We start from the raw sequence: 25,025 nt of genomic DNA on the forward strand, positions 1-25,025 counted from the left end.
CGCCCCCCTCCGCGCTGAGCCCCCGCACCCGGCAGCTTGATGAGGCCGGTAGGGTCCCCACCACCACCACCACCAGCCACCCACCCCCTCGCCTGCTCGGATGGGAGCGTTTGTTTCTCGTCCCCTTGGGAAGTGGAGGCAGGAGGGTCGCGGCGGAGAGGGTTGAGGCTGGTCCGGTGGCTGGTGGAGACCCGATGTGCCCGGCTGCCTGCCGAACCGCAGCGGGCAGGCAGGGAGGGCTGTGCTGGGGGGAACGCAGCACCTTGGGATCCTTGTCCCATTGCCAGGCACTTGGGGATCCTTCTCCTGCTTGCACATCCCTTGGGATTCTTCTTCCCATCACACACCCCTTGGGGTCCTTGACCCATTGCGCACCGCTCGGGATCCTTCTCCCCATCACACATCCCTTGGGATCCTTCTCCCCATCACACATCCCCTGGGATCCTTCTCCCCATTTCATGCCCCTTGGGGTCCTTGACCCATTACACATCCCTTGGGATCCTTCTCCCCATTGCATGCCCCTTGGGGTCCTCGACCCATTGCACATCCCTTGGGATCCATCTCCCCATCACACATCCCCTGGGATCCTTCCCCCCCATTGCGCACCCGTTGGGGTCCCATTGCACAACCCTTGGGATCCCACTGCTGTTCCACACACGCTATTTCACCTGGATTCAGAGGCTTGTGACTGTCGTAGCATCCCAGGCCTTGGCAGGGATGTGCCAGGATGGTCTGTGTCCCTGTGAGGCTGGAAGAGTTTCATGCTGAGTTGTAACTTTAGCAGAGAAAACTCAGGGGAGTTTGCTGCTTGCTTGGGAAGTGCTTATTTTCAGCTCTCTCCAGGATCGGTTAATTATCGCTGGAAAAAAATTATTGCTAAGATCTTATAATTAAGCAGCCTGCCGAGACTCTGCTGCTCAGAAGGCAGCAGAAAGCAAAAGCTCTTTGTGAAACGTTTCTTGCGTGTGCGTGTGAATAGAGCTGCCTGGGCAGAGGGCTGGCATTTCTACTTGCGCATTACCGGGGAGCTGATGCACGTTGGCAGCTCAAAAGACCCTGCAAAATAATGAAAAAAAAAAAAAAAAAAGCAGCAAGAAAAGAAAACCTGCTAAAAGGACTCCCGTTGTCTTTGTAGAATTGGATCCCAAGTCATTATCATCTGTTTGTGGAGCTATAGCTGCCTTTAGGACAAACTGTTAGTTCATCTTTGCAGGACTGGGACTGCCTTTATAGCCTGTTTGAATGGTCCGTGGGCTGTGGGGTCCAGGGTGCTACTGCAGAGTGCCTGCTGCTAATAATAACGTGGTAAGGAGTTTACCCGCTCTGATCCGGCTAAAGACGGCACCGAGGCTGGCATCGCCGTTATCAGCCTCCGATCTGTCCCTAGATTACATGGATAAAACCCACAGAAGAAAAGGCTGGGGTCTGAAGTAGAGATTTGATCCAGAATGGAAAGGAGCGGGGGCTCTGATTCAGAACGGAGCGGTTCAGGCTCTGCCCTGGCAGCCTGTAGGGACAGGATCTGCAGAGGGGCAGGATTTGGAGCCGAGGAGCGCACGTCAAAGCCGCCGCGTCCAGGGTGTTCTCATTTCCTTTGCTCTCCGAGTTATAATTTGTTCCACATTGCAGTGCCGGGGCGGCCTCTCCCTCCGCTCGCAGCATCCAGGCTGCAATCGTTGCCGTTCAACTGAGGCTGTGGCTCGACTGGTTTCCGTCCAAAAAAACAAAGGAAAAAAAAAAAAAAAAAAAAAGGAAAAATTTTCAAAAAAGGGTCTGGGGAAATGGCTTTTCTGGTTGCCATTCTTGGGACGGTTATAGCTGAAATCTCACCGCCCATCCGTGCAGAGTTGCGTCTGCGCTGGGACGAGCCCTGGGGAAATTCCAGAAGATTAAAAAGTGTTTTAGTAGTGCTGCTGCTCTTCCCAAAAGGGAGTGAGGTGACCTGGTAGCTACAGGTTGATTGGCTTGATAGCATCCCCCCAGGGAGAAGAGGGAGAAACCTGGCTCAGGCTTTAATTGATTAAAGACTTCAGGACCAGGAATAAATTCCTGCCATCCAACGTGGCTATATGGAAAATAACTCCTGGCAAGTAGAAATTATTTCAGCCTCTGGCGCGAGAGGTGACTCTCTGGCTGTAATACACTTTTGTGAAGCGTTTGAGTTATGCGAGGTGATGTTCTTGTAAAAATCTGCACTTTCCAGTATTAAAAAAGTCAGTCCAGTCCAGTATTTAGAGCTGACATTATACAGTGTCAAGAAAGCTGGTATTAAATAAACTTGATCCATTTCAAAGGCAGTTACAGGGGAGATTATCACTGCTGGGCGCTGCTAGCTGGTAGCACGCTCTCAGCATTTCAGTGCTTTTATCACTAATCTGGAAGGAGATACAAATGATTTCTGGAAAAACCTGGGGCTGACCCAGAGCAGCGCAGTTTAATAGCTTGTACAAATCCAGACCGTAAACTGGGCAAGCGAAAGGCATCCCAACTGGAGCGGAATGGAAAATGGAAATCTTTTTGCACCCAAAAATAATAACCGAAGTTGTACGTGTTTTCCTGTCCTGAATCCGGATGATAAATTTTCGGCAGGAGCTGCTCACAGATACTGGGAGAGGCAGCGCAGGGGCTCACCGACTCCTTTGTCCAGCGGGAGTTGCCTGGGGAGGTGTCTGTGTGTCTGTCCTGATTTCTCTGCTGGAAAATGCAAAATTTTCAGGGTGATGGGAAGTTTTGCTGCGGAAAAAACAGCAGTTATTTGCATTGCTGGTCAGGGTGCTATCAGAACTGACTTTAGGCTTGTGGCAGCCAAATCTAGTCTCTCCATGTTGGGGGAGAAGATGTGGGAACCAAGGGGAAGGGACCAAGGGGCTGCAGAAAATGTCTTACAGCGAGAGACGAGATGGCCAGCCAGTTAGTCTACTCATAAATCAAACCAAAGAGGAACGAGGCGGGCTTGATTAAAGCATCTAAATACTCTCGTGGAGGAGAAAATACATGGTAGCCAAAAGCTCGTTAATTGAGCAGAGAAAAGCATGACAAGAATCAATGTCTGGCAGCTGAAGGCAGACACGCTGGAAATAAGGCATAAATATTTAACTGGCGGGAGCGATCAATCATCGGCAGGACCGGCGAGCAGCAGAGGTGGGTTCAGCATCTCTTTGCCTTTCGCCTCACGGCCCGTCGCCCTGCGGAAAGTTTCTCCCGTAGCCCCAGCGCTGGGCCAGCAAGAGGGGCTGGATCGAGCCCACAGCAAGGCCCTGGTTATTAGGTGATTTAATTAGGCGGTGTGTTTGTCTTTAGTCACGGCGGAGCCGTGGAAAAGAGTATTTCTGGTGCCCTGTCGGCTCTTTCTGAGAAACACCCGTGAAAGCACTGCAGGCACTTGGCAGGTGCTGCTTTTCTCTTTCAGCTACCGGTGGTCGCGTTCTGGCAGATCTGCGGTGGCGGGGCGAGGGGATGGTGCTCAGTGGCTCTCCTCAATGTCCAGCAAAACAGACTGAGAATCAGGAAAACCAAATCTTGGTGAGCATCCCAGCGTGCCGTGGCCGCTGGGGGAAGGAGCTGGGCCAGGACTCGTGGCGAGACACCCAGGCTGGTGTCCCCAGGGACACGTGTGCTTGCGAGAAGGCGATAAAGGTCACGGGGTTGCTGCTGGCCCCATCTCCTCCCCTTCGCCTTTCCTTTTCGACAGCATTTCTGTTCCCGTAGCTGTTTTCCCGTCTCCTTGTGGTGGGGGAGATGCTGTTGGTGGGCAGCGCCGGGGCTGGGTTTGCTCCATCTCCCCCGCAAGGCTGCCGTGTTCCTGCTGCCATGGAGCCTGAGCTTGCGGCTGGCCTGGTCTTCCCCATTTTCAGGCTGTGGCTGGACGAACACGTGTAAACTTGCCCGTCACCAGCATCCCCCGTGGGTCCCCAGAGGTCAGCAGCCCTCAACTGCAGCAAAGGATTGGGCTCTTTAGTTGGAGGCAGGGGGGAATATAGTGAGATGCTGAGCTATAGGGGATATATACGTGTCTCAGCAGCCTGCATGCAAACGTAACGCACACCAGGAACGGATTTGCAGCAACTCTGAGTCCTCAAAAGCCACCACGCTGTGAGCAGCTGATGTCCGTGAGCAGCCCAGGACCGCTCTTCCTCTTCTTCTTGCAGAGACACGACAGACACCCACCTGGGACCATGCGCGACACGGGGGAAGGCCTGTTTTGAGGAAGACCATGAATGGAAGGAGAAAAGGCATGTGAGAAGGATGGCAAGGTAAGGGGAGGCTTTACATGGGCGCTGGGTGGGGGCAGCAGGAAGGAGCTGCTCACTCGTGGTGGGAGCAGGAACCTTGGGGCTGGCAGGAAAGTCCCCAACGGTTGCAGAGTTGGTTGTGGTGATGGAAGGACATGTGGTGGCCATGTGAATACCAAAAGCATTTGTCATAGTTCTGCAGAATAAATACAGACAGTGCTGGCCAGGGAAAATAACAGGTTTTGGTGTGGCGAGGCACAGCGTGTGAGGAGATGGAGGATACCTTATAGAGATGCTGCCGGGAGGCAATCACAGGCTTTTGGCTAATTACTGTGTGGTTGTTAGCGGAGATGTCACTGAATGCTGAAGAAAGGGACTCTTCGGAAAGTCTGGGTTATGCTTCCATAGCTGCAGGCGTGTGTCCTCCAGTGACACAGCTGGGGAATGGGGCTGCCTGCGGCGAGGAGGGGGCTCACCTGGGCCAGGGAGGGTCTCACCGACCTGCGGGAAGATGTGCCCAAACAGTTAATGGCCTTGCCAGCTTGTCCCCAGGTAGCTGGGTCCAGCTGGAGCATCCCCTCTCTCACAGCAGGGCCCAGCAGCATTGCACCTACCACGGTTTTCTCTTTAGCCTCCTCGAAGATGCCCGTGACCGGCGTGCCGGAGCGCACGGATGCAGGAAGAGCCAATCTCGTTATCATCTTATTGTATCAATTAGAGTCCTCAGGGGGATTAAGGCCGTGTGTTATGCTGTCTCCGGGAGAAGGCTGCGATTTCTCAGGTGACCTGGGCTGCTGCCTGGTGAAATCACACCGGTGTTGCTCCAAATGTTGAAAAATGGGGTGACCAGGCTGAAAGCTTCTCCTGACCCGGGCTTCTTATTTTTTCCCTGTGAAATGCCTTCACCCCTGCACTCTGTAGAAGCTGCGTTTGGTAAAAAGAGCAGGAAAATAGCTGAGCTATAAATAACATATTCAAAACCAGTCAGGGACCTGCAAGGATGGTGTCTCCGTCTGTGATGTGGGCTTGGAGGAATGATTTTACCACCAGATGATGTTAAAAGGTTTCCCTTTGTGCTGGAGGTGGTTCAGGGCGGAGGAGATTAAATCTGCGCACTGAAAACAGTGATTTGATGACAAAGTTTTGTCTTTTGCATCCTTGATGGCGAGGTCCTGTAAGGACACTGGGGTAGTTTTTCTTCTGGTCGATGTTAATGAGGGCTGGCGGGGCTGTGCTGACAGCTTGGGGTAGTTTTTCTTGAACCTGACTGACTGCCAGTGCCCTGACCTGCTCCCCAGGTTGGGTCCGCCCTGGTGCTCCTGGGAGATGTCACACACCAAGGGATGTCCCCAGTGGGAGCAGCAGCTCTGAGCTCAGCTGGAAAAGGAGCAGCAGCATGGAGGGGAGCCATATCCCTGATCCCACCCCTGCCTCAGTTTCCCCAGTCGCAAGGTGGGAGCAGGAACAGCCTTCCCCAAACCTAGCGAGTTGCAGAAGCTCTTGGGGCTGATGCTCAGCTGGCAGGGTACAAAACTCAAGGTGCTAAGCTCTGCTTTCCAGCCCCGTTTCGGTGAGCCGGGCAGCAGCGATGTGCCAGGGCCGGGGTGGCTGCCAGCTCCCCTCCCTGCCCCGCAGCACCCAGACAGCCGCTTTTGGAGCCGGTGGGTTGGGAAGAAGGACAAACCCCAGCGGTTTCACAGTCCTGGTGAGGCTGGAGGGTAGAAAGGGGTGGTTTGGGGAACAGCAACATTGCAGTATTGCACAGCTCCCACGTCCTGCAGCCTTAGCGCTTCCTGGTGCCTCAGTTTCCCCATCTGCAATGATTAACGGGCCTCTGGTCCTGGGATGGGGAGGTGTACGCCCTGCAGAAATCCTCCACGCACATCAGGGAGGTTGTTTCTGGGTTAGAAGGTGACCTCTTCCATTAGCAGCAGGGACGCTTTTTCTTCCTGAATTAGATGGTGGTTTGGAGGCTTTCCAGGGCCTGATAGTGCTGAGTTTGCACCGATGGAGAGATCCTGCTGGAGTGGGACAGGGCTGCAGATGCGGAAACGTGCCAGCACCCTGCATCTCCCTGGCCGTGCACAGCTGGATCACGCCAACTGCTGCATCGAAGCGCTCCAACAGCTGCGGGTGGGACATTTTGGGGGTCCTCTGTGTACGCACCGAGTCCCTGCTCATGCCTGTTCCCGGCACGCAGGCTGTGTATTATATATAAATCTGGAGGTGAGGGAAAGGCGCATCCTGTCGGAATCAGAAAAGCCCAAATTCGCTTTCCGGACCTTCCCCACCAGTGGTTTGTGGGGCAGCTGGTGGCGTTATCAGCGCCGTGCGAGTGCCGGGTGTTTGTGCCTCCAGGATGCGGTTTCAAAGCTGACCCCAGCTGTCAGCAGTGATGTGGGGCAGGACCGTTATCTGCCTAAAGCCAGAAGAGCATCGGGGTTTGCAGCCCATTCCTGGGGATGGAGGTGCACCGGGAGCTGTCACACGGCCGTGGCCACGTCTCCTCCGGTCGCTGCCCGCCCCGAGCAGCCCTGCCCTGGCTAACGTGACCAGGGCAGCGTCATCAGCGATGCCACTGCGTGCTTTAACATCCTCCACAAACTAGCAACAGCCAAGAGATTTGCCAGAGTCAGGACATTTTTAGAAAAGCTAATTAAAGCCCATTTTCACCCTGTGCCTCTCGGTGAGCAAAAGCATTTAGCGGTGACCTCAGAGTGATTGAATTTGCACTTGAGCTTTTGGTTTCACCTCTAAAAAATGGGATTGCTCCATAAACTCGTTAGTGAGAGTAACTCCTGATGCCTTGGCTCCTGACCAGGACAGGCCCCGCTCTTCTCCCGCTGCAGGTTGCTTGGGCAAGAGGGACCTCTTAATATGCACGATGGACAAATTTGGGGCCGCTCCAGGCTATGTTTTCAGGGACAAATCCATCCCGTGGTAACCGTGCTGATGGCAAGGAGCCCAGCTGAGCTTGGCCACTGGTGTTTAGGGTTGCACAAGGGACATGGCTCTTCCTTGCCGCTGTCCCTTTCCACCTTGGAGGTGACAGTGGGTCCTCTGTGGCCACCAGCTGGGTCCTGCTTGCTCTTCCTTGCTGCGCATCTGGCCTCCAAACCGCTGACCTTCCCCTTTTTCCTCTTCCCTGTCCAGCTGTACCCCATGACGACCTCACACGCGATGTTTTATGGGTCCTCCTCCACCATGGCTCCACCATCCAAGAACCGGCTGAAGCGCCAGAGCCGGATTTTCTCCCAAGTTTTGTACCGGACGCTGAGCTACAAGGACCGGAGCTCAGCCTCCGCTTCCCTGGCAGCCAGTGAGGATGACCCGGCCGAGCTCTCCACCCAGCTGTCAGCTCCTGGTGTCCTCAAGATCTTCGGAGGCAACATCTGCGCGGGCACCAACTACAAGAGCGTGCTGGCGACGGGCAGCTCCGGCGCGCGGGAGCTGGTGAAGGAAGCCCTGGAGCGCTACGGGCTGAGCCAGCTCAGCGCCGGGCAGTACGCCCTGTGCGATGTCATCGGGAGGTTCGAGGGCCCCGAGAAGCAGTGGCAGATGGAGGGCCTGAGGGTCCTGGGTGACCACGAGAAGCCGCTGCTCATCCAGGACCTCTGGAAGCCCAGGGAAGGCTTCTCGCGGCGGCTGGAGCTGCGCAAGAGGGCGGAGGTGGAGGAGCTGGCAGCCAGGGATGTGGACACCACCACTGCAGGTCAGAGCCGGGTAGGGGGCAGGGAGAGGGTCCGGGGAGCTGCGACCCCCGCTGAGCTCCTGCGGGAGATGCACCCCACATCAGCAACTCTTACACGTGTTTTGGGCACGAGGGGGTGGTGTAAGCGGGAGGGTAGCCACATTTTAGCTGCAAGGCTCCTGGATAGAGTTGGTATTCAGCGCTCTCCTGCATAAATTTGGTACCTGTGACCTCAGATATTTACCCCAGCCAGTCGAGGGGTTCATACCAAATAATCCCCACTCGCAGCTGGGCAGCAGCAGGCCAGACCATCAGTGTTGCTCCCTCTTCTCATCACTGTGAGCCAGCATCACGGCGTCCCATGCCTCGGTGCAGCTTCGTGCCTGGCAGAGCACTGCCCTGCTCCCCTGCACCCCCGTCTCCCCGTGGGCATCCCCCAGGCCAGACACCCCAGGCAAACCTGCAGGAATAATTGAGCAAAATGAGAAGCTAATGAAGCGACAGCAATGTAGGGCAGGAGAGCCCTCCCGGAGATGCCTGATCGAGTCCAGGGCTGGCAGGAGGAGATAAGTGTATCATTAGGAACCAGCAGGTTAGCAAGTGATCCCAGCACAGAGTAATGAAGTTTTCCTCCTCCCACCCCCGGATAAAAGCCTCACAAGGATGAGGGCAGAAAGGTTGAAAATCAGATTTTTTTTTTTTTAGCTGCACGATGCCCTTGGTGGGCCTGACCTGCTGACAGAGGGGTCAGGGTCAGGCCCTGGAGGTGTTGGCCGGGGGGCTTTGCTGGGCTGGGCACCGAGTGGTTCTTTACACCTGTAGGAAAGGGCTGTGATTGTCAGAAATAACCCAACGATGATGCAGGATTGCCCGGCGCGCTCGGCAAACGGGAGCCAAAGCGTCCCCACCAGCAGCAGAACAAATGACCCGACCTGCCCAACGCCAGCGGGGACAGGGCTCCTTTCCCATCTGCTTTAACGAGGGCTGGAAAGAGCCCAGGCACACAGCGTGAAGGAAACCAGCCGTGGGTGTTTCGGGGGAGAGCAGATGCTGCTGGAGCCCCACCAGCTGCAATTTGCGATTGCACTTTTGCCTGGGTGCCCCAAAATCCGAGCGTGGAGTCTGCAGCTTTGGGGATTGCTGGTGCGGTGGGCAGGTTCCCCGTCAGCGTGGGGAGCTGAGGGCGGGCTCACCTCCTGCCTTGAAACTGGAGGGATGGAGGAGCAGTGGAAAACAACCCCCAGCCCTCGTATTAACGCTGTGCAGGGTGGTCCGTTGGCACCCGATGGTGAGACAGGGCTCCCTCCATCCCACGCTGTGTCCGGTCCTGGTGTCTGCTCAGGGAGGGGATGCTACAGGATCGGTCCCAGCTTGCTGCACGTGGGATGCAAATGGAGAGAAAGGGGCTCAGGCCAGGGAGGGAGTTGCAAAGGTCAATGATCTGCTCTTCTCTTCGGCTCCTTCTCCAGCCGGGATCAGAGAGCTGTTAAGCACTTTGGGAGAGCGGTGACTAAAACCAGCTCCTTTTGAACTGAGGAAAGGGCAAGGGCCAAGCATAACGGTTATAGCACACGGCAGGGAGGGCCACGTAGCTGCTCCCTGCCTGAGCCCAAGATCACATCAACTCTCAGCCTCAAACGCTCCCCCTCGGATGCGGGAAGCAGCTTTCCCACCTGTGACCTGGATGCCGGGTGGGCTGGCAGCCGTGGGGAGGGTAAGGCTCCCACACAGGCTGGGGGAGCAGCAGGCTCCGGGCTGCCTGGCAGCACCGAGCTGGCCTGGGCTCAGCACCTTTCAGTGATTTCCGATGGAGGAGCAGTTCCTGATGGGATCGCGTGCCCTGGATCTGGAAATAAGCCCGTCATGCTTTCGATGTAGATATCACTTCATTTGTTTCAGCACTTCTGGGTGGGGCGGTGGAAATTCTCCCATTTTTCACCCTTTGGGCATTTTCCGTAGCCGACCAAGCTCTTCCGAGACAGAAAACCTACACCCATGTTTATGTAGGCTGTCTGCTCTGCAGACTACACAGCCCTTATGTGTCTTACCTGTTAAAATTTCCCTCCTGCAGCCCTTTCTTTTGGTGGCACCAGGGGCTCGGTCACCGGTCTCACCCTGCGCTGGTGGCACTGCCCGAAGGGATGCTGTGGGGCTGGGACCACACTTGCCCACTCCATCTGCAGCTGCCAGGGATGAATGGGAGTGATGCAGCGTGGCTGGGGGAGGCATCTGCTTCCCCCCGATCCAGCATCCTAAAAGACACAGAACTCCTGGTGTGGCAGGGACTGACTGTGAGTGCCCTCCACCGAGGTCACCCTTGTCACCAGCCTCAAGCTGGCAGAGGTCCCCTTGCCGAGCATCAGCTGCCTGCCCAGGGTCACGGAGCACTGGTGTGGAAAGTGCAGCGTCTGTGCAAAAAAATAAAGGGACTTTGGGCTTGCAGCTCCCTAGGAAAAACAAACAAACAAACAAAAACCAAACCCAAACCAGGGACACTGCAAAACAGGGTCCCCAGGGAAATACCTGCAGGGCTCTTCCCCACACAGGGTATCGCTGGAGCAGCAGGACCAGGCCCACTGGTGTCACACAAGCTGGAGTTGCCCACCCTGCTGCTGAGCTGGTAGCTGGGGAGAGGCTCCACACCCATCTGTGACCTGTTAGCAAATAGCTTAAGAGTTTTATCTGCTCAGTTACCCATTATCCTAATTAGTTTATTAGCTGCTTCCCACTGCCGAGGAAGGTGCTTCCTCCTCTTGCCACTAATTAGCAGAACAGGTAGAACATCTCTGCAGTAAATGAGGCTTGACTCCCTCTCTCACTGCTACCCCCAGCCCTGCTCCTTTTGGGGAGCCATAAGGCAGAGGTTAGGCAGCATCCAGGGAAAACATCCACAAACTGGAGGGTGCTGGGACAGAGGCACAGCACTTGGCATCTTGATGGCATTCATCTTCCGAAACAGCCCAGTTTTGCACCGTGTCCTGAGCCTGCTGGGTTTTTCCCCAGGAGGCTGAATTGCGTGCACACCTCGAGAAACTTAGGTGTTAAGGTTATTATATTAAAAGATGCTCTGCCAGGTACCTCTGTGGATCTGGCTTTGATATACCTTAGCACGACTGCATCCAGGGGAGACTCCCTGCAGGGTCTGTGCGGCAATTACATTAGGAAGGACTAGCCTGGCATTAGCCACTCCTGGGTAAATTCAATGCACTGCTTCTTTCCTGGGGCCTGTGGAGTTATTTACTGATTGATTTATTTCTTAGCCAGGAAAAAGGAACCTCTTTCCTAGGCTGAAAAAGAGGCGGATCCCAGACAAGATCCCAAGCCCCACAACCGGCAGGTTTCCCCTCGGGATGCAGGGTGGGTTTAGAGGCAGCAGCTTGGCGGGGTCCGGTGGATGCTGGCCAGGAGGTACACGGTGCCCCTGCCCAGGGTGCCCAGCACTCCCCAAGGGACAGGGTGCAATCCTGCCCCGTTCCCCTCCGCACCGCCCTGTGGCTTCAGCAGCTGCCGACTCTGCCCCGGCTGTGCTGTGTCGGAGATGCTCGCGCAGCATTTTGGGTGGGACAACCTGCACACGTTTGGGAGGAGAAAACAGTACCAGAGGATTGAGAAAAACTAACCCAGTTTATAGAGAGACTTTGTTATGCTCAGGAAAAGAGCTGTGTTTATCTTTCCAGTGCAGCTCCGGGGTTAGCAGGGAGCCTGTGACGGGGGCTCTATCGGCAGTAAAAAAGCAGCTTTTTCTTACACAAAATAAATACAGAAGCTTCCTTTCCCCTAGATAAGGGACCGGTGATGGCGGGTCTCTCTAGGCGGTTGGACCCCAGTCCCGGCAGCCCCTACTCCATCCCAGTGCAATGAGCTCCAGCAATAGCTGTTCCCCAGGATCCGGCCCCACTCCCACGGGCCAGGCTGGGACCTGCATCCCCCCAGCCATCCTTGATGCCTTTGGCCCATTTGCGCACTGTGGGTTGGGGATGGGTCTCCTGGGGGGAGCCAAGGCCTCCTGCAGACACGTTTGGGGTGGCCTTTGGCATCCCCAGCGGCACGGCTCGGGCTGTGCTCCTGCCCAGGCAGGCGTGTTGCACCGCCCGGATTTCACATCTGTGGGACACGGGCGTCCCGTCCCGAGCCGCTGGCCGTGATGGGGCTGTGAGCAGGACCGATTGCCTTTTTAAGAAGGACGTGGGGCGCTGGACCTCTGGGGTTGGCTTGACCATGCCTTGCCCTAATCCAAAGGCATGTAAACAGCAGGGGCTATTTTCTCCCTCTCCTACCCCTCTCCCCATCCCCATCCCTTTCATTTTCCCAGCAAAGGAGTGCTCGATTTAAAACAAACAAACAAAAAAATGTATCGCAGAACCAGCAGTCCATTCCTCACCAAATAAGGCAGATGACATTTTTTTCTCCTTGGGTCTGAGCTTGTGAGTGTCCCTTTAAGCAGCCCTGGGCACTAGGCTCTCTGCTCCGCCGTCCCCAAATCCCGCCGGCTGTCCCCAAATCCCTCCGGCCGAAGCCTACTCACTGGTCAGCCAAGCTGTAAAGGGGGCTCTGGCTCCGTGCTGCACCGCCACCGCTGTGAGCGAATCCTTTAGGGTTTTTCCTCTCTCTTCGTCCTCCCTGAATGTCACCAACCTGCTCCCAGGAGGCTGCCCACCCGAGGTACGAGCATCGCCCATCGCACCCACAACTTCTTATTTCTCTTGCAGAGCTTCAGCCACGCTTGCAGCACGGAGGGGCCCACGGGGACCCCCCCCAGGACTGGGGATGCCACTCGAGGGGCTGCTTTTGCCGCTCGGCCAGGCCTATTCATTCACTCCAGCTCCCGTTCGTCTTGCGGGCAGCCCTGCTCGGATTAATGCTTTAGAGAAGTTAATTACAGCTTGCTCCTGCGGCAGGCAGGCGGGCAGGCAGGCTCCACTGCAGCTCACAGATCCCATGCCTGGCTGATGCTCGGGGGGGGGGGCTGGGGGGGGGGTCCCTGCAGCTCCCACTTGCTGCTGGCCACCGAGTGCTGAAGACCCAAAAGCAACATCCAGGCTCTTTTTAATTTTTTATTATTATTATTTTCAAAGATTGAGCTAAATTTCTTTTTAGCACAGATTTCCTCTCCCCCCTCCCCAGCCCTGGCAGCGTGGCCGGGGCAGGTGGGGGATGCTGCGGGCGCTGAGCCCCAGTCAGTGGGTGTTGGGGACCAGGGAGGGCTGGGGCACCCCCTTTTTGGTGGCGGGCCGCGAAACTCGCCGCGTTGGTGTCCTGGTGTCACCCTGCGAGGAGAGCAAAGGACCAGGGGACATCAGCTCAGGGAGGGTGCGTTGTCCTGGGGGTGGCGCGGGGGGGGGGGGTGTTTAGCTGCTCTATCCCCGCTCCCGCGCTGCAGCATCCCTCCCGACGTGGGGGGCTGCGGCTGCGGGGGTCGCGGGGAGGTAGTGGGGTGCTGAACGCTGCTCTCCCCCCCACCCCCGCACCCCTAACACTCCACCCCCCCCCCCCCCCCCCCCCCCCCAAATCCCCGCAGGCATCAACGCCCAAGCGCGGAAGCTGCAGCGGCACCGGGCGCGGGGGGCCCGGCGGGCGCCTCCGGCGGGGGCTGAACGGCGCGGTGCCCCCCCGGTCCTGCGGCGCAGCCTCAGCGAAACCAGCCTGGGTAACCCGGTTCGGCGGGCCGGGACCGGGACCGGGACCGGGACTGGGACTGGGACCGGGACCGGGGAGCGGCTCCAGCGGCACTGCTCCACCCTGCCCGGGAGCCCGGCGGCGGCGCGGAGCGGTGGCGGCAGCAGCATGCGGTACTCCCTCTACCAGTCCCCGCACCTCCTGCTCCTGCAGGGCTACAGCCAGCAGCATGTAAGCACCGAGCCACCTCCCCGCTCACCCCCCCTCTGCACCCCCCTGGCACCCCCTCGCTTTCTTACCACCCCCCCCCCCCCCCAATAAACCCTGGGAAAGGGGGGGCTGCTGCATGGCCGGAGCTGCTGGGGTGGGGGGGGTGGGGTGGGGTGGGGGGGGGTGGAAGAGCATCCTTTAGAAAACGAGCGGTGGCAGCTTAGGACTTTGCAGCCTTGTCCCCAAGCCTGTCCCCAAGCATGGGGGGGGGCGCGGGCGCAGGACCCACGACCCCCGGTCAAAGCCCCCTCGGAGGGGTACGAGGAAAGCCCTCGGAGCGGCATCACTGCCCTGGCACAAAAGAGGCCCCTTTTTTTTCGGGTGATGGCTGAGCTGCCCCATCCCATGTCTGGCTGCTTCGTTAGTGGTAAATGTAATGAGAGGCAGCAAGGAGACAGCGTGGCTGGGAGCCTCTGCTCCCCAGCGCTGGAGGCACTTGGAGAACTGGAAAGGACTGGGACGGCTCTTGTAGTTAATGGCTACTTCGTCCCCGTTGAGTGGCTATTCCAATCTTTCTGGCAGGGTGACAGTGGCACTGCAACTCTCACCCATCTGCAGCCATCTCGCTAGTACAGCTGGGGAAACTGAAGCACAGGGGGGGTTACAGGAGCTGCCTCAGGCAGGCTGGGGGACAAGGCAGGGCAGGGGATGGCTGCTGTGACCGGGGTCCCAACCATCCTCTCCCAGGCAGGCAGATGCAGGCATCACTGCAGTCTCGGGGGAGAAGGTGGGAAAGAAAAGCAGCTGCGGGAAATGGGGCGGGGGGAGAGGCGGAGGGAGGGCACCTTCTGCCCAAAGCAACCCCATTGACTGCATGCCCAAAGTTACTGTGCCCGTTTATTAGCGTGCCCAAAGCAGGATGGCCGCTGTCCTGCTCGGCAGCGAGGAAAATAGAAACGTGGCTCTGCCGTGCAAAGGTGCAGCAGGCGGGTGGGCGGCCGGGGGACAGTGGGAGGCTGCAGCACCCACCACGCTGCAGGGAGGAGAGTCCCTTCTCCCGCCTGGTTCATGCCGCATCTCTCCGCTCGGCAGGACAGCTTGGTTTACCTGCTGAACCGTGAGCAGCACACGGTGGGCCAGAGGACGCAGGCAAGCAAGCCCAGCATCAGCCTGTCGGCCCCCGACATCTTGCCCCTGCACTGCACCATCAGGAAGCTCCGACCTTCGCGGCATCGCTCAGAGGAGAAACTGGTGCTGGAGCCCATCGCCGGTGCCGGCATCTCTGTCAACTTCGCCAAGGTGGCCCGGACGGTCGTGTTGCGGCACGGAGACCTCCTCTCCCTTGGTCTCTACTACCTGCTCCTCTACAAGGACCCCATGAAGGCGCAGCCACTGCCGGCGCAGACCCTGCTGAGGCTGCGAGCCCTCCACGCCACTGTCCCCGAGGGTTCCCCCGTCTGCGGGGCGTGCGGCAGCCTGCTGAAGGAGAGGGACCCTCCCACCAAAAAGCAGGGCCCCTTGCCCGCCAGCAGCCCCAGGGCACCCCGCAGAAAGCTGCTGCTGGAGTTTGAGCCGGCGGCCGAGGACGTGCTCCTACAGCGCATCATGACCCTGATCGAGCCGGGGGGGGACGACCACAAGCTGACGCCCGCCTTCCTGCTCTGCCTCTGCATCCAGCACTCGGCCACCAGCTTCGAGCCGGGCGACTTTGGGCAGCTGCTGCTGAAAGCGGCCAAAATGATCCAGAGGACGGTGTGGGTCAGTCGGCGGTGGGACGGGGTGTTGGTGGGGTGGGGGTGTTGCTGGACCGGAGCGGGGCTTCCCCTGGCGGCAGTGAGTGCTGGTCGGGGTGATGCTCGTGCCACCCTGTCCCACTGGTTTTCATTTTGCTTTCCCCTTCTCTCCCTGCCCAGGAGCGGACGCGGGAGCTGGCCGAAAAGCAGTCCCAGCAGTAAGTGCAACCTGCTGTCCTTCCTTGTTTTGTCTCAAATTGGGGAGAATTCAATCCAGTTCTTCCTTCATGAGTGAGAGGGAGTCCATGGCTGGCTAAAACCACCCTCTCAGCCTGGTGGCACTGAGACACGCTGAATTTTCCTGCTAAATCCCATGCATTCGGCTCTCTGGTCCTTTCACCGTGGTGCCTGCAAGGCCCCTGCTTGGGAACATGTAGGGCTGGAAAAGCAGGTGAGCTCAGGGGGGAATAGGACCTTCAGCAGCTCTGGGGTCTTCTCTGACCCAAGACCTAGCCAAGGCTTTGCACATGTGGCTTCAGCATCCCCGAAGGATGTAGTGGGGATGGCCCCTAGTGCTGAAGACCCTGCTGAGGAGCGGGGGCAGGGCTGGCATTGAATGTATGCATCCGGGGATGGTGGCATGGGGTGTCCTGGGCTGGGGAGCACCACTTAGGGCCATCACAGTGGCGTGGGGGGCTGGCTTCCCAGCCATTTCCAAAATTCAGGCTCCAAAGCAGCATCAGGAGAAACTGTTGGTGCTTGCTGTGAGCTCTGCTTCAGGACAATCTCCAAGGGTGCTTCCCAGGCCTTTCCTATAGCAGGAAAAAAGCAGTTCAGCAGTTAAGAAACTTCCCAGATGCTTTTTATTTGTTTTGTTTTATTTTTGAACAGCCCAGTCCGGGCGGGCTAGGTTTAACCGTCCAGAGCTGGCAGGAACAGCGCATACTTCTCAGGGAGAGCTACTCTTCGGCCACGAGTATTTACTGCAGTTCAGCTGTATCAGGGGCAGTCTCCCCCAAAAGTGGCACCCCACAAAGGCCAGGTGCCTGCAGGGTCCTCTTTGCCATCCCACGGAGCAGGAACCACCAGATTTTTGCTTGTAAAGGGACTTCCTAAGGCGGGTGCTGGGCTTGGGCGTGAAGGGATACAAAAGCTCTCTGGCATTACCCCAGGCTGGCTGTTTTCACCTCAAAAGCTTGAGTGGGGCTGCCAAGGAGCAGCAGCCATAACACCCGCTGTGTCTCCCCAGCCAGGACCCCGCCACCCTGTCCCGCTTTACCATCTCGGACCTTCTCCCGGACCTGCAGCACATCCTCTTCTGGATGGCCAACGCCATCGAGGTCCTCTACTTCGTCCAGCAGAAATCGCCCACCTACATCCAGAGCATGGAGGAAGAGCTGGACGTCAGAGGTAGGGCTGGACGCAGCGCCCTGCTTGCTTCTCCAGCCTGAGCGACTTTGCTCTGGCTAATCCCCAGTCGCAAGCGGTGGTCAGTGCCCCTGAGATGCTCCTTTAACCCCCCGTAATCCTCATCAGCAGGGACATCTCTGCGGTGCAGCCTGGGGTAATCTGCGCGGGAGGACCAGCCTCATGTCGTGCGTTGGTGCTGCTCGGCTTCGGGGCCGGGTTGGGTGGCGTTGGCAGCCGAGCCTCCCCTTTCCACCCCGGCAGCTTGTGGTTAACGCCTCGGGGTGGCTTTCTGCCCACCCCTCCGGCTGCTGTGGGGGCACCTGGATTTGCAGGCAGCCCTGCAGGATTGCTCACCGGTGAGCCCCCCAGCAAAAAAAAAAAAAAAAAAGAAAGAAAAAAAAGGATTAAATCAGCCTCAGAAACCTTCTGGTCTATGCAGCAAGTTAAAGTGTTCGTAGGCCAGGCAGGCTCTTGGAGGGACAGGGCAGGGGCCACTGTTCTGCAGCAGCGGGCTGTGCTGCCAGCGGCGTTGTGAGCCGTGGGAGATGGCAGGCGGGCGCTCTGGGTGATGAGGAGCCTCTTTGCCCCTGTTGGGGGGATGCCAGCGTGGGGATGCCAGCCCAGGAGCACTACTAACCCCCACCCCGGGCATGTGGGGAGCGGTGAATTCGGCCCACCTTGCTGCTGCAGGGTTGCTCCCCCCTCCTCCTCTCCACCCCGCAGGCTCCAAGGAGTCTCTGTTCTCCTCGACTATCACAGCCAGCGAGGAGGCGATGACGGTGCTGGAGGAGGTGATCATGTACACCTTCCAGCAGTGCGTCTACTACATCTCCAAGGTACGTGCTCTCTGGGGAGGGCAGCAGCATCCTACAGGGTCGGCATGAGCATCCCCAGCAGCTCTTGGGCCGTGCAGGAGGGTTTTTTTTAAGCTTATTTACTCTTTGGCAGTTGCATCATGCCGAGGTGTTTTCCTTTGGGCTGAAGTGCCCCGATTTTTGGTCGCAGCCCAGGAAAAGTATTGAATTACTGCGGCGTGTTTCCCTGCCCGCAGTGCAGCGGCTCAGGGGAGGCGTTCGGGGCGAGCTGCTTGGCTCCGGCCGGTGCGGCATAATGGTGCGATTGAGGGCGCGATGGAAAGGGGCCCCTGGACCGTTGCCGTTGGACTGCGAGAGCCGGGCGGCAGCGGGAGCGGGGAACAGAGCGGGCAGTGTGAGGCAGGAGAAAGGCTGCTGTGTGCGGGACGGCCCTGCCTGTCCGTTGGTGTTGGCACGCAGGGACGCAGGGCTTGCTCCTGCGCCGCTCTGCCAGAGCAGCACCCTCCTTCCCCAGCACCCTCGCCTCCCCCTTAGCCTCGGCAGAGGTGGGTGCTGGGTGCTGCTCTCCCATCGAAGCGATAGGGAAAGGTCATCTCCATCGGTCTTAGTTTTTCTTTCACCCTCGTGCCCAGCTCATCGGCTGCTGCCCTGGTTCAGATCAGTTTTCAGAACCCTTTAGCTTGAGCTGTCCCACGCCGTCACCTCCAACTCCTAAAAGCGACAGACAAGTTCATTTTAAGTTTTTTTTTAAAGGCTTGTGCAACACCAAGGCAGGGAGTAAGCAGGATCAGCCCCTTGCCCCTCAGCTTGCGGAGGTCAGGGGGTCGGAAGGGTTTGGCTCATGCAAAAAGAAAAAAACAAACAAAAAAAAGGTCAGTTTTTGCTGTGAGCTTGCCATGCTCTTTGCAGTGTCTGTACGTGTCGCTCCCTGCCCTGCTGGAGTGCAACCCCTTCCAGAACGAGTGCCGGGAGAGCTGGCGGGCATCCCCGCCGCTGCCGGAGGAGCTCCGCAGGGTCGTACTCATCTACCAGGCGGTGCTGGACCTGCTCCGCCAGTACGAAGTGCACCCGGAGATCACCTCCCAGATGTTCGCCTACCTCTTCTTCTTCTCCAACACCTTGCTCTTCAACCAGCTCCTGGATAAGGGTCAGTCTTCCTCAAACACCCAGCCCGCACTGGGTAACCTGTAGGGGGCTGGCCCTTTGGGAGACCCTCCAGTCCATCCCAGTGTCACCTTGGGGGGTACAGGAGGGAAGGGGCTTCAAGCAGCTTGGCGGGGGCTGGAGACGGGCAGGTTTCAGCATCGTTATGATGGGGAGACCAAGCACAGACCCAGCAGCTGTCTCCAGGGTCCCCATTCCCAAGGAGGGGTGTAACCCCATGAGTGCCCCATCCTCACCCCCTTACTGCCCTTTTGAGCCTGAGCAGAGGAGACTGAGAGCAGTTTGGAAGGGCAGCTCATCAATAAACTACTGCAGCCTGCTTTGTAATGGAGGTGCTCGTTAGCCCTCATTAACACAGCAGCCCCGTTACCTGCTGTTAGTGCCAGGCGAGGTCCAGTCACCACCAGGAGTTACAGCTATAGGATGCTGGGGACATTCACCTGGACTTATTTTGCTGTCCCGGGGCAGCTCTACCCCTGGGGCAGGGGCTGGGCTCCAGCCAAAGGCTGGGGGACTGGGGGGCTGTTCCCCAACACGCACTGATGGTCGCTTTGCCTCCACAGGCTCCTCGCTTGGCTGCTTCCACTGGTCGCAGGGGGTGAAGCTGCGGGCCAGCATGCGGCTGCTCCTGGACTGGCTGCGTGGTGCCGGCTTCGAGCAGCTTGCCCAGCAGTTCTTTGCCAAACTCTCCAGCGTGGCCAACCTGCTGGCCATGCCCGGCTCCCAGCTGGTCCAGGTGAGGGATGCCCAGCTAGGGCCTCTTGGCACTGGGATGGGCACGGGCAGGAGAGACCCTGCACAGCGTTTGGGGGTCCCTGCAGTGATACGTCCCTTCTTCTGCAACCTGTCACCAGCTGCCCCTTCCTAGGGTGGTGGGTCTGTGGATGGGCAGTGCTGAGGAGATGCTCAGGTTCACTCCATCTTGCCTGGCCTCTCCCTCCCATCCTCCTAGCGAGCTCCTGCTCCTTGGAGAAAGCAGCTTCTCACCTCTGGCGTTCCCCCCCGTGCTCTGTCTCCTCACTCAGATGACCTGGCAGTCCCTGCGAGCTGAGTTCCCGGCGCTGAGCCCCACGCAGCTCCACCGGGTGCTGAGCCAGTGCCAGGCGGTGATGGATGTGGGCTGCATCGCAGCGTGGCAGCCCGGCGAGGAGGAGAGCCCGGCCACCTTCCAGCCCGGTGAGCCCCTGGCTTTGCGCTCAGTGCTGCTCCGGTCCCCGTGCTCCGGTCACCTGCAGCCTCCCTCGAAGCAGGCAGTTTCCTTCCCCTCCCTGGGGCTCCTGTAGTAACTGCAGTGATCAGGGTTAACCACGGGGCCATGATTTCGGTATCGCAAAGAATGCAAAATGCACTCAGAAGGGTTTGGGGCTCTTTCTGTGTTCCCAAGTGAGGGATGCTGCTGCCTCACAGCTCACCGTGTGCCTCATGCCGGCTGGGAGACTGAATGTGGTCGAGAGTTGGGAGGCAGGAGCGGGGTGCAGCCCAGGCCAGCACTAACCTCCCTCCCTCCGCTTTTCAGATGAGATGCTGGAGTCCTTTGACAATCACCCACCCATCATCCTGCCCAGTGGGGGCTTCAAAGTGGATCTGGAGGTGGAGACGTTGGATGACAACATCTACCGGCACCTCCTCTACATCCGCCACTTCCTCTGGAGCCTGCAGAGCAAGAGCCCCCACACCAGCGAGGGGCCAGGCTTAGCACCCCCAAAGGTAGCCTGTACCCCGTGGAGAGGCTGTTCCTCTCCTGGGTGGGCAGGAGAGTCTCAGGTCCCTCTGGAGCCCCTCCAAAGCCGGTGCCAAGGGCTCGCTGCCCTCGCCTGCAGCCCGGAGCTGCAGTGATGCCCTCATGTAGAGCTGCTGGAAGGATTAGTGCTGCTAATCCCCCAGCCTGGGGGGGTGCGGGAAGGTGAGCTGGAAGGACAGGCTCTTTCCAGCAATCTCGTTAGTGGGGAGGTGGGAGGAAGGGGGGATGTCTGCAGGCAGCACTCCCCTTCTCCCTGCGTGTTCCCCCGTCCTCCCTGCCTGTCCCCACGTAGGTGGGCAGGCTTGCACAAAAGCGCTAATTAGCTAATGCCTGTAAAGCACAGAGAGGGCGAGATGTGCTGCGGGTGCTAAGCTCAGCTGCCATTCCTTTCCAGCTCCCTGAGGAGGATCTCCCTCCAGCAGGTCCCCTTCTCCTCTCCCGCCCTGTCCTCATCAGCTTGCAGCACTCACAGGCACTGCTACCTCCTCCCCTCACCCCGAGGCCACATCACCCAGCTCTAGGGCCACAGGAGGAGCTGTGCCCCCCCAGTGTCCCCCTCCAACGAGATCCCCCATCAGGGACATGACCTGGAGTCCCCTCCTGGCTGGCTGTGAGCATCCCCAGCATGGCCCTGGCCCCAAAACTGGTGTGTGGGATCTGTGCTGGGAAGCCAGGACAAGCCCTGGTGATGCCCAAATTGCCAAGACTTTTATGGAGCCGTCGTGCCTGCAAAGCAGACAGGGTGGTGGGGTGCAGGTAGGGTGTGAAGAGCACGCGTAGGGGGTCCCACAGAGCATTTTTCTCCTTCTTAAGAAAGAGGCATGCACGACGCCAGATGTCCTGGAGGTGAGCGAAAGCCCAGCTGCTGCCCTGAGGAGCACCATCACCCAGGAGGACTACTGCTCCCTGGGGGGCTGCACCGAGCCGGAGGGGAGCCCCCCGCTCTGCCTGGCCACCAACGGCTGCCCCTGTGAGCAACCCGCCGGCGAGCCCCAGCTCCAGGAGAAGCTGAAGCAGCTGCAGCTGGGCAGGGGTCCGGCCCCAAAGGCTGGCACGGCACCCACAGATCCCTCCTGCCTGCTGACGCCACCCACCACCCCCCTGAACTTCGACTCGGGGAGCCTGGAGTCCCCACAAGGCACCAGCAAGGGGCTGCAGGATCCCCGGAGGAACGGGATGAACGGCACCAAAGGCAGCACCCCCGAAGGTACCGAAAACTGGCGCTGCCCTGCTTTAGGGGTGCAGGATTGGGGCACGAGGGTGTTTGCTGCCATTCTCCTGTGCAGCCCTCCCCGCACACACTGTTCCTGCGGGGACTTGTCAGTGCTTGGACAGGTGAGAGCAAATGAAACATCTCATCCAGCTCCTGCCCAGGTAGAAAACCAGCCCTGGGGCTCCCAAGGTTGGCTTCGATAGGGTTTGGGGGGGCAGTGTTCTGTGGGAGGTTGTAAGGTTGGGTTTGGGCAACGCCAGCGCGGTAAGCCGGTCTCTCCACTGCCAGGATGCTCACCGACCCCCTATGACTACCCCACGCCAGAGTCTTCCAGCCGCAGCTCCGCCACCGACGACTTCTGCTACGTCTTCGTGGTGGAGCTGGAGAGAGGACCCATCGGGCTGGGGATGGGGCTGATCGACGGCTTGGTGAGTTCTCACCGACTGCGGGACAGGGCTGATGCCCCTCTAAGGAGCTGGAGTAGAACACGTGAGGTGTGTTTCATACCTCAAGAAAAGCCTCCAAAGAAGCTAATGGCTTCCCATGGGAGCTAGGCTGCTTCTCCTGGGGAAAATAAGGCACAGTGATCTCTCGGGAGAAGCAGATTTCTGCTCCTGGGTCACTGTGCCGTGCACGCAAAGTCCATCACAGCTGTCCTGCAGCTGGAGAGAGCAAACAGGCTTGGCTCTCTTGTGGAAGGAAAATGACTCAGCCGAGGTCTTTCCTCCACCCTTCAGCGGGTGGCAAGGGAAGTGGAGGGGAGCAGGGAGACTCGCAGGGTGCCAGCACAGCTCCGCCAGCAACGGCATTCATTGCGTAAGGTGGCCTTGCAATCTGGCTTAGTGCAGTGGCTCATCTTACTAAGTGGCCCTTCACAGCAGTGCATTAGTCAGTAGGAAACAGGGCATCACCGAGCCCCTGGGACAGCCGTGAGCAACGAGCTCCCAGCCCAAGACGGCTGCAGGTTAACAATGCTTTACTCTTAATTAGATTGAACAAGAAAAGATTGCCCCCACCTCTCCTTTCTGTGTATAAAGTGATATAAAACTGAAGGCTCGTATTTCCTTCCTGGTACTGTTAGTGACACCGTCCCCAGCACCCATCCATCAAGTATCCCAGCACCTCCAGGGTCGCACCTCCAGGGTCCCGCCTGGCATCAGGCACCCGCTTGGCTGGGAGCCATAGGGGAGGGTCACCCTGCCTGGTTTGCTCAGCCCTTTGGGACCCCGAACATTTCACGTCCCCTCTGTCCTGGCTGGTCGCTCACTGCCTTTCCCTGCCACCAGCACACTCCTCTCTGCTCCCCGGGGATCTACATCCGCACCCTGATCGAGGACAGCCCCGCGGCCGCCGACGGCAGGCTCTCCATCGGGGACCGCATCCTGGCTGTCAACGGCACCAGTCTCATCGGGGCAGACTACCAGAGGTGAGTCGTACCTTACTGGAGGGCCGGGTCCGGTATCGGCACTGTGGGAGTTACTGCTCGAGTCCAGGTTTTCAGCTGTTTTGCAGCAAAAAGCTGAACAGGGTCTCTGGGTGCCTGGTGCTATGGTCCTGGCCAACGACACAGAGGATGCTGCAGTATGGGCAAACCTGAGAGAGGAGAGACCTGCGCAGGACACTGCAAAAGGGGGAAGGCAGCTGGGGAGGTGGAGGGGTTTGGAAAAAGGAACAGCTGGAAAGCACATTTGGGAAATAAATGAGAGCCCCAGAGGTGGGTCTCAGCGATGCAGAGCTGCTCCAGCCCTGCCTGACCCCAGGCTTCCTCTCAAAGGCAGCGGGATGGGGCAGCTCGCACCCTGCTGGCCTGTCCAAGGCAGAGCCCAGGTGCCCATGGGGCAGAGCATTTGCCCTTGTCCTGCCAGCACTTGCATGAAGTGTGGGGAGCTGCCAGTATGTGGGGAGCCAGAAGTCACCTCTCTCCCTGTTGCCGCTCTCTGCAGCGCGGTGGACCTCATCCGCTCCGGAGGGAAGAAGCTGCGGTTTCTGGTTGCCAAGTCGGACATGGAAATAGCCAAAAAAATCAGTTCCAGCTCCTCTTCCTCCTAGTCCTTGTGGCGTGAAGGTCCTTCTGCAGCAGCTTGTGGGTGCAGCTCTGGTTAAGGTTGCAGGAGGGAGGACCAGGACTCCACCACTGCCCTCCATTCGCTTTTCAACACCTCGCCCCTGTGCTGCAGTGGATGAAAGGACACACAAGGGTGATGCACGCTTCTCCCACTGCACTGGCTGAGACCATCACTCCTGATCCATTGCCCGGCCTCACCTTATACCCTGTGTTGTCCTTCTTGGGAGCTGTTCTGGTCCTTCATCCCCTCTGGCAGGGGGCAGGAAGAGGATGCTCTCCCCACAGGGACTGTAGGCAGGTTCCTCTGTTCCTCTAGGCTGGCAGCCCTGCGTGATCTCTCACGCTGGCAGGCAGAAGGCTTGAAACACCTTTGGGATTTAAAAACCTGCACGTGGGGCAGGCCTGGGCTTCGCTGTGGCAGTGGCCACCTGAGGTGCTGGCTCTGGGGGTGGTAAAGGCAGCACAAGCACCCAGGAGCAGGCTTCCAAGCAAGATGCATCGCTAGGAGTTAAGTTCCCTGGTGCCATACCCTAAGGCAGGTGCCTTTCTGCTGCTGGGCTACAACCACGCTGCCCCCAGCCCTGCCTTGGGATGGGAAGCAGCTGCAGCAAAGGGCTGACACCACCAGCGGTTCCCTGTGAGTCCTGGGGAGAGCCCTGTGAAGAAAAGGCCTCTCCCGCCCTTGCTCGTGCAGCAGATTTATTGCCCAGCTCTGGCACCATGATCCTGGCAGAAGGCCCCCCCAGGACAAAGAATTTCCCCACGCAGGAGCCCTCTCCAAGGGGCTACGGCCGGGTTAGTGCTTCTGTGCTTGCCCCTGGTCCCTGCAAGCCAGGAACGGTGGGTTTGTGCCACCAGGAGCCTGAGCGAGCCCGGCAGCGTGCGGTGTCAGACCCCAGGGGTGGCTGACACTAGCCCGGGCAGACAAACGACATCTCGGCACCGTGTCCACAGCTTCCAGGCCGTGGTAAAGCCACCCTGTTTCCTGCCCAGCTCAGAGCATCTCCGAAGTGCATGCTGCTGACATGCCAACGGGTGATGATGGGCCACTGAGGTTCCCTTTGGAAGGGCAGTCTTGAACGTCCCAGAACCAGCTCTGCTATCTGCTGCCCACAACGGTGTCACCAGCGCTGAG

At 58.5% G+C, this 25,025-nt stretch overlaps 1 protein-coding gene across 1 annotated transcript; it reads left to right on the forward strand.

Annotated features, from left to right (window-relative positions):
* Positions 1-4,217: 4,217 nt before the first annotated feature.
* RADIL (Rap associating with DIL domain) lies at positions 4,218-23,874 on the forward strand. Its single transcript, XM_086473096.1, has 15 exons — positions 4,218-4,253; positions 7,386-7,944; positions 13,442-13,770; positions 14,842-15,507; positions 15,663-15,700; positions 16,732-16,892; positions 17,616-17,728; positions 18,617-18,854; positions 19,435-19,607; positions 19,897-20,047; positions 20,388-20,578; positions 21,426-21,819; positions 22,114-22,253; positions 23,112-23,251; positions 23,769-23,874. Exons 1-15 carry the CDS (start codon positions 4,218-4,220, stop codon positions 23,872-23,874), a joined length of 3,435 nt encoding a protein of 1,144 aa, XP_086329222.1.
* The last annotated feature ends 1,151 nt before the right edge of the window (positions 23,875-25,025 follow it).

The sequence above is a fragment of the Leptosomus discolor genome, chromosome 14 (genome assembly GCF_034619465.1).
Source record: "Leptosomus discolor isolate bLepDis1 chromosome 14, bLepDis1.hap2, whole genome shotgun sequence".
Lineage (NCBI taxonomy): Eukaryota > Metazoa > Chordata > Aves > Leptosomiformes > Leptosomidae > Leptosomus > Leptosomus discolor.